The 8,440-nt window shown below is 44.6% G+C and overlaps 1 protein-coding gene across 1 annotated transcript in view; it reads left to right on the top strand.

Moving 5' to 3' along the window:
- Positions 1–1,228: 1,228 nt before the first annotated feature.
- The window catches only part of snrka (SNF related kinase a), a gene marked incomplete at its 3' end in the record, with an annotated part of 142,314 nt that continues 135,102 nt past the window's right edge, over positions 1,229–8,440 (top strand). The window contains exons 1-2 of the mRNA XM_083649811.1: positions 1,229–1,354; positions 2,187–2,900. Coding sequence (XP_083505937.1) covers positions 2,222–2,900 — 679 coding nt within the window. The 5' untranslated portion in view covers positions 1,229–1,354; positions 2,187–2,221. The remainder of the gene's footprint in view (positions 1,355–2,186; positions 2,901–8,440) is intronic.

Below are 8,440 nucleotides of genomic sequence, written 5' to 3'. Positions count from 1 at the left end.
GCAAATTCTTGCTATTAAAACTTGAATCTCCACGAAAAAAATTGACAATATTTTGCTGTCAGAGTAGTTGAAGTGTGCAAAGTCTAATAATTGTATGTCAAAAACTGAATTTTTTACAGTATTTTGAATTCTGCCCTCATAGTATAGTCTAAAGAGCATCGTAATTGCCCTAATTACCTAATGATGTGATGTCACTTGAGCAATGATGTCATCAATGATGTCATCCTTCCTGGCTGAGTAGGACTGGGTGGGTGATGTGTTCAACTGCCATGTACTTAACCTGCTGCCTTCTGCCCCAGCCCTGTCATGAACGGCAGTGTTCTAATCTAAGCAGATTGGATTGCATGCAGCAGATGACAGAAAACTCATCCATAAGAGACTTGACTTGGACTTGTGACTAAAGACTTGAGACGCGACTTGGACTATAGCTAAAAGACTTGAGACTTGCCCGGCCACGACCCATTGCTGCGCAGCAGCTATAATTTTATCTTGTTATTACAGCATTTTCCCAATCTCTCGGATCAAACGTTTGTTTGACGTCAGAGCTGAATGCGGTTGATGATGCTCTTATGTTGCCTTCAAGTGCTCCTTGTAAACTCCTTCCTCTGAGCTCCGAAGTAGACGACTTGTCACCATTGAGATAAATGTCGATGCTTGTCACGCATTCAAGTGCAAGCTAACAAAAATTGGCCTTTTAACAAAAAAAAATTGGTTGCTGTTGTAATAGACAGAAATCAAGCAGCACACAGCGACTTTGTGACACAGTGACAGAATGAAGAGGAGCGATTGACCATCAGGCATACAATTGCTACAATAGTTTTACTGAATGTAACCAACATTTGTTTGATCAAGAACTAAAGAATGACAACAGAAATACACAACTAGTACTCAGAATGTTTAACAATGAAGGGTGAATGAAGGAACACCACCACCACCACAACAATAACAATAACAATAACAATAACAAAAACAAAAACAAAAACAACAACAACAACAACAACAAAATCATCATAATCATCGTCAGATCAAATACATCACATTTACTGTTAGTTAACTCCCAACAGTCCATGAAGGCAGCCTCACCCAACCGCTCTGGCTGGCTGGGAGGAGGATACAACGATTCCGAATGAGGGCTGCCACCGCCAACGATGCAATGCCTCGTTTCACAGATGAACCCTGGGCATAGGCACCTTCTGAGTGCCACGGTCGCTATCAAGAGGGTTTACCAGTACCACTCCTCCTGTCTGCACGATAGTTTGAGATAAGCTTCTTAGAGGAAGACCCGAAGGATCCAAAATAGCCGGTGAAGACCGGACTCGGGGCTTGATGTTTACCGGAGAGAGAAGCTGGTGAGGTGAGTCTAGCGAGCCGTAGTAACCTTAGCTTGCTAACGTGCTACAGGCTAACTACAGCTAGCTGGCTGCTAGTTACAGCAGCAGTCTGGTGCCCCTCTACAGTCGGTGCTTTGTGTTAAACGAGGTTTGCTTGGGTAGAGATTATTGTAAGACAGTTTTGTGAATGAACGAGTGATTTCCCAAAGACCAAAAGCCAACTAGCCTATCAGCTAGTTAGCAAACATTTATCAATCAATGAACAACAACAGCTAGCCGCTGATACGCTAACGTTAGTTGCCTGTGCTGCCGCTGGGCCTTATGCGGCTGACTTCTGAAGCAGTCAGCTAAACTCTGCTGCGACAGCAAAACGACGAAGAGAAAGCTCATTCATTATAGTTATCGAAAAACTTTACCTGCCTCATCGCAATAGCATAGGCAGCCCGACAGGGTAGCTAATGATGTAGCCATGGTGCTGTGGTTCTGTCAAAACAAGCCCAACGCATGCTCTGTCAATTAGGGATTCAGTATGTAGCACAATGTTGTTGTAGACATTTTTACTCATCTGTTTTTGTTTTGTTAAATTAGGCTTATTGAAATTCTTTTCACTCCTCCTTATATCCAACCATTATTATATTCTCCAGTGATTTGTTCATGTAGTAAAGGAGGCGGGGACATGTATACTGTATTGGAATTTTCCCTCATATTTTATGTTCAAGTGAACTATGGAAATGCATTTCTAACCATCAAGATCTCATTCCCTTTAGCCCTGTCATATCCTCACAGACCTTTCCCAATGTGATCAAGTCAGCGTTTGTTGAAATTGCTGTATTTTCTTTCCTTTATGTCCTTTAGGAAGCTGGGGCCATGGGTTTCACCTACAGCCTCCGATGAACGGAAGTAAGCTGGACCCACATAACTCAGCCAACCTGCCCCCACCTCCAGCGGGGGCACCACTCTCCCCATCCCCCTCCCCAGCTATGGCAGGCTTCAAGCGGGGCTACGATGGCAAGATCGCCGGCCTGTATGACCTGGACAAGACGCTGGGCCGTGGCCATTTTGCTGTGGTCAAGCTGGCACGCCATGTGTTCACTGGGGAGAAAGTAGCGGTGAAGGTGATCGATAAGACCAAGTTGGACACTGTCGCCACAGGCCACCTTTTCCAGGAAGTCCGTTGCATGAAGCTGGTCCAGCACCCCAACATCGTGCGCCTCTATGAGGTGATAGACACTCAGACCAAGCTCTACCTCATCCTGGAGCTGGGCGATGGAGGGGACATGTTTGACTACATCATGAAACATGAGGAGGGTCTGAATGAAGAATTGGCTAAGAAATATTTTGCCCAGATTGTCCATGCTATCTCCTACTGTCATCGGCTCCACGTGGTGCACAGGGACCTGAAGCCGGAGAACGTGGTGTTCTTCGAGAAACAAGGGCTGGTCAAGCTCACTGACTTTGGGTTCAGTAACAAGTTTCAGCCTGGGAAAAAGCTGACGACCAGCTGTGGATCTCTGGCATACTCTGCTCCGGAAATACTGCTGGGGGATGAGTATGATGCTCCAGCCGTAGGTATGCAAAATACCTAGTTGTTGTAATGTTGTAATAATTAATAATAATGGAATAATGAGACACATGTAATAATCAGTAAGTGAAAGAGAAAAGCAACATAATAGTACAAGTACAGCATTATCAGATGGGAACTGGGCAAGGCTTTTGAATGCCTGTCCATGTATGGTGGCCTGGTGCTTTCAGACAGGCATAGTAGTTATCTTCCATTTCCATTGACTGCACTGAGCAGGATGGGCGTATTGCCTTTGGCACCAGCCCACTTATGGCCAATTTCCACCGCTGGTATTAGCGCGGCCCCGCCTGGCTCGACTCGCTTTTTTGTATCATTCCACCGGTCAAAAACCGGGACAGCCCGGGTTGAGTCGGGGTTGAGTTGTGCTGCTTTTAGTCCCTGCTTTTTTGAGGTTCCAGCCGGTACCATACGGTGACGTGAAAACACTGCAAATGACTGATTGGTCAGGCAGAATCATGTTTACTGTGTCTACTGTCAATGCTGGATATCAGTTTAGTGGGACTTACCTTCTCTTCTGTTATTTCCATCAGTCTTTTGTGTTGCTGCCTTCGGCTCCTTGCTCAGCCTTAACATGCCGGTGGTTTTCAATTGTTTTGAGAGAGAAAACTGCTGCTCGGGAAGCCCTTGTAGTTTACATCGGCTCCGCTAGGCCAGAGGCAGGGGTTTAGCGGAGCGGCTGCTTTTTCTGGTGAGTGGCCGCCGGGCTGGTGGCTTCCCTTCTCCCTGTAGCGTAACCCCCGCCCCCCGCGCAGCCCTAGGAGTGGGTGATATGATGATCTTAACGTTTAGAATGGCTCCACGATCTGCCTTTCCAGACAGATCGTTAGTATCGTGCTACATGCAGTGCACATTCTATCAGTTGCATTTCTATGTCTGAAAGACGACTCCAAAGTTGTCCTCCCCCCTCCCTTTCACTTGGCACAGTCCAAGCAGCATGGAGGCAGCGTTGGTTTAACTTGTGATTGTGAACACACACACACACACACACACACACACACACACACACACACTTAACGTAGCAGGCTGGCATCTTCGAACGAGAGAAATAATAATAATAATTAGCCTCCGTCAGTGGCCAACATTGCGTTGCCTCCACAGTTCAGACTTAATTTTTCGTTACAGCATAATCGCTACCTGCTTGGTAGCCGACGCGAGAGAGAGATGTGCTGCTTGGTGATAGCAGTTCCCTCTCTGTGGTAAGAAACCCAGACGAGAGAGAGACGTGCTGCTTGGTGATAGCAGTTCCCTCTCTGTGGTAAGAAACCCAGTGCAGTGGTGGGAGTTGCAGTAGCTTGACGTGCAGCTGCAGCACTTTGATGTTTTCCTCGTTATTTGCGCGTTGTCGTTAATGCCGACGCCTCTCATGTTCAACATATTTAACACAACCTGCATTTTGCTGGCCTGGGCGGCTTGGTCTCTTGCCGTTGCCCATGGCATGGTGTAGGCAGCCTATTTCTCCATTAGTCAAGCAGCTAGCTCTGCCTGCCTGCCTCCCCGAGTTTGAGTATCAGGCCAATGTTAGTGAGCGCGTGCCACTGCCTGCTTGTGAACATTGTTATTTCTTAGACTGTGTTGCCCAAACTATGGGTCGGGACCCAATTTGGGTCGCGGACCCGGGGGGGGGGGGGGTAGTTCACCAACTGGTCGTCATGGCAACTCATCATCCTATGTTTTTGAGTTTGGTTTCAGGACCCAGGGAGACACAGAATTTATCTTTTGGGTCCCAAAATGAAAAAGTGTGACTTAGCACATGGATTATTGCAAACTCTGCGTAAAAATGAACGACATTAAAATATTTATGAAACAAATTTCCATGATTTTTCCAAAGCTCCAAAAAATATTTCTTTCTATAACTTTTCCAGGGCCTGGAAATTGTATTTTAAATTTCGATGACTCTTCATGACTGTACGACCCCTGAAATTAGTTTGGATGTTGTACTTGAACTGTTCAGTAACTTGGAAAATAGTCTTAACACGTTCACTGCCATTGACGAGATATCTCGTCATACAAAATCCAACGGTTGACTGCCAATGACGAGATATCTCGTCTTAAAAAAAAAAAAAAAAATTTTGACGGTGGGACGTGGATCAACGCCCCCCACGTCTCCTATAAAAATATTGGAGCCACCGAACGTGTACAACCCATTCCACCGACCCACTAAGTGGCGACAGTGCTCTCCAGACTAGAAAAAAGCAGAGCCAAAACTGCAGGGGAACGCGCGAGGAAACCATTCTCTCATACTGTAAAATGGATTGGCGAAAACGCTTTCGCGCATTATCGCGCTGGGAGCTGGCGGTGGGGGATTGCAAATTTGCATAATAGATTATGGGTGAAACACACTTTGAAACACGGCAGAAAGCCCACAATCGCACGCAGGCAGCTTCATTGCAGCTGAGCTCAACCGAAAACCCAGAAACGAACGAGCCTCATTCTCATACTGTAGGCGAAAACGCTTTCATGCTGGTGCACACGGGCGCACAACGGTGGGGGGTTCCAAAAATAGACTGGTTGGAAAACACACTTTGAAACACGCAGCATAAAGCCTAGAATCGCACAAAGCTTCATCAAAGCTCTCAAACCCAAGAAACGAGTGAGCCCCATCCACACTCGGCCGCCAGGGAGGGAGGCTGCTCACTGCTCAGACAGGCAGTAGAAACTCGCTTGTGACAAACGCTGCTGAAAGCCACCAGACAGGCCCACGGAGGGAGGAGTTTGAAGGAGAGGGCGTTCAGAACTATATTGTTTAGATGTCTGATCTCTCACTGATGCCAAAAATAAATGGTTAAAGTGACTGTTCTGCCTGTTTGATTGAATTTCACAAAACTGCGATTATCTCAGCTTTCAGTCTCAGACGCTGAAACCATGCTGTACTCAACGGCTAATATCTACATAACTACTAACTCTACAAACTAACTCTTTTAGACAGAGAAAGCACACATTCTATTAGTACTTTTGTGAACTTTGTGTTCACAAAGTCCAAGCAGAAAATAATCCTCGGCTCTTGTAAAATGAGCCAGAATCCTCAAAAAAACCCTCTGGCAGAAGCTACCTACAGTAAAAAAAAAACGGCTGGCAGTGAATGTGTTAAAAACCAATAGGAAAAAGAATCGTGATAAGTTCGTGGATCGTGATCATGCCTGAAAAAAATCATTAAGTGATATGATATTTTTGCCATATCGCCCACCCCAGCAGCGCATGCATGTATATAACAACAAATTGATATCCATTCTCCTCCCGGATGGTCTCATTTGCCCATGTAAGTCATATGAGGAACCAGTATTTCATAACCAGTTTAAAAGTTCTGTGTATGGATTTAATTTTAACGTTATACGCTATAGCCTACTTCCTGGTATGGTCGCAGTGACTAGTACTGACTGAGCACCAAAGTCACGCCAGCTAAAGTCACGTCCTCTCCTGCATTCAACATACTACCAAGGGATTTCATCCGCCATTCATTTTACATCTACAGTTTGTTAACATTTCCGTGTGTCCATTTGAACGTTATACAAATGGAGGGCGGAGGGCAGATATGCGGTCGCTATGATGACCAGTTGTGGGCGGAGGTGAGTAAACTTGCGGTGGAAGCAGACAGTCTTATCAGGTAGAGATGAGTAAGGCCAAGTAAGAGTAGAGCCGTACTGTGCTGTTATATGTGGTGGAAATGATCCATTACAGTCACCACCAAGATTGCCCCTGTATCAACCTTTCACATTGTACATGGAACCACGCTGGGCATCTTTTTGTAAAGCCACATTTGATTAGGTTCTACAGGTGTTGGGAAGGTTGGCAATGTGGGCTAGCACCTGTTTCACACATTTGTGTCACACCTTGTTCTAACACTTTGGCAGTTTGTTAGCTTAACGCTTTGGCAGTTTGTTAGCTTAACACTTTGGCAGTTTGTTAGCTTAACACTTTGGAAGTTTGTTAGCTTAACACTTTGGCAGTTCGTTAGCTTACATACAGAGGCTGGAAATGTGTTTGCTACTGCACGCTTTGCATTGACATGGTCTTGATTCAAAATGGCCATCAATCATGCGTGTGCTGCTGTGTGGCCTCACTGGTCTCTGTGCGGCAGAGCACGCACAGTTAGATTTGTTTTGAATATCAAGGTGTTTGTCCCACGCAGCAGCAGTCTAACTGTACTTGACACTGATCATTGTGTGGGCCTCCACAGGCCGTGTGCTACAAGGTCAGTTCCACTAGTGTTGCTGTGTCCGTAGGTGTTCCATTGCACTACATTAACTGGGTCATTGATTTTCTATGAGGGTTGACAGAGTACAGACAGAGACACAGATTGTGTGTCCTTCACAGACTAATATGATGCAGTCTTTCTCATAAGGTAGGTTCCACGATGACAAAACAAGGGTTTGGCCCAGCTTTAAATCTGATCATGAGGTGGAGATGCCTAGTGAAAGCCTGTTCTTGAACCAGTGTGGTTCTTCTTATACTCCGAATCCCAAAGGAGTCTGAAATCAGTCTCATGATGTTGTGTATGCAGGGAATGCTTGAAATCATAAGCAGTCGACTGGAAATTATTTGCTTCCCCTATTTTGATCACGGTTCTCACAAACTTGAGGGGTGCGACCGAGGCAATGAGGAAACTGTGGTCACTTTCTCCCTGTACTGCACGCACGCACGCACACACACACACACACACACACACACACACACACACACGTATGTTAACACCCACATTATACCCACGTATATTACACCCAAGTCATTATAAGATCTTTAATCATCTTGTACCCTAGGGCAGAGGTTCTCAAATGTTTTTCAGCCAAGGACCCCTTACAAGATAGAAAATATACCGGGGACCCCCTCATTCTGATTTGTGATTTTGGGCTAAGCTTAATTGTTTCCACGGTAACGTGCTTGACTTTTAATTTGATAGGTTTGTTATTAGAATGTAATCCATGAACCATTTTAGATTTAAAGCATAAACTATTTTCGTTGAACTATGAAGATTTTGCAATTTTTTTATTTATTTATTTATTTATTACATTACATTTACATTACGTCATTTAGCAGACACTTTTGTTTTGTCCAAAGCGACTTACAATATCACAATTTGTCAACAGTACAGAAAACCACTATGCAACACAATCAATGACAGCCAAGATATTTTGATAGACTAGCACCATGTAGGAAGTAGTTTGAGAAGGAATAAGTAACATGTAGCATTTTATTTTTTAATTAACACATTGACTGCCAGCCGTTTTTTTCTTGCTGTAGATAGCTTCTGCCAGGGGGGTTTTTGAGGATTCTAGGCTCATTTTACAAGAGCCGAGGTTTCTCTTCTGTTACGACTTCGTGAACACCAATCATCTAAAAAGAACTAATAGAATGTGTGCTTTCTCTGTCTAAAAGAGTTAGTTTGTAGAGTTAGTAGTTATGTAAGCATTAGCAGTTGAATACAGCATGGTTTCAGCATCAGAAAAAATATTTAGAGATAAACGGCTTTTTGTGAAATTCGATAGAACAGTCACTTTAACCATTCATTTTTGGCATCAGTAAGACCTAAACA

This window comes from Poromitra crassiceps, assembly GCF_964638095.1.
Source record: "Poromitra crassiceps genome assembly, chromosome: 1".
In the NCBI taxonomy this organism is placed as follows: Eukaryota; Metazoa; Chordata; class Actinopteri; order Beryciformes; family Melamphaidae; genus Poromitra; species Poromitra crassiceps.
The sequence above is the reverse complement of the archived record's forward strand: the minus strand, read 5'-3'. Positions and strand labels throughout refer to the sequence as shown.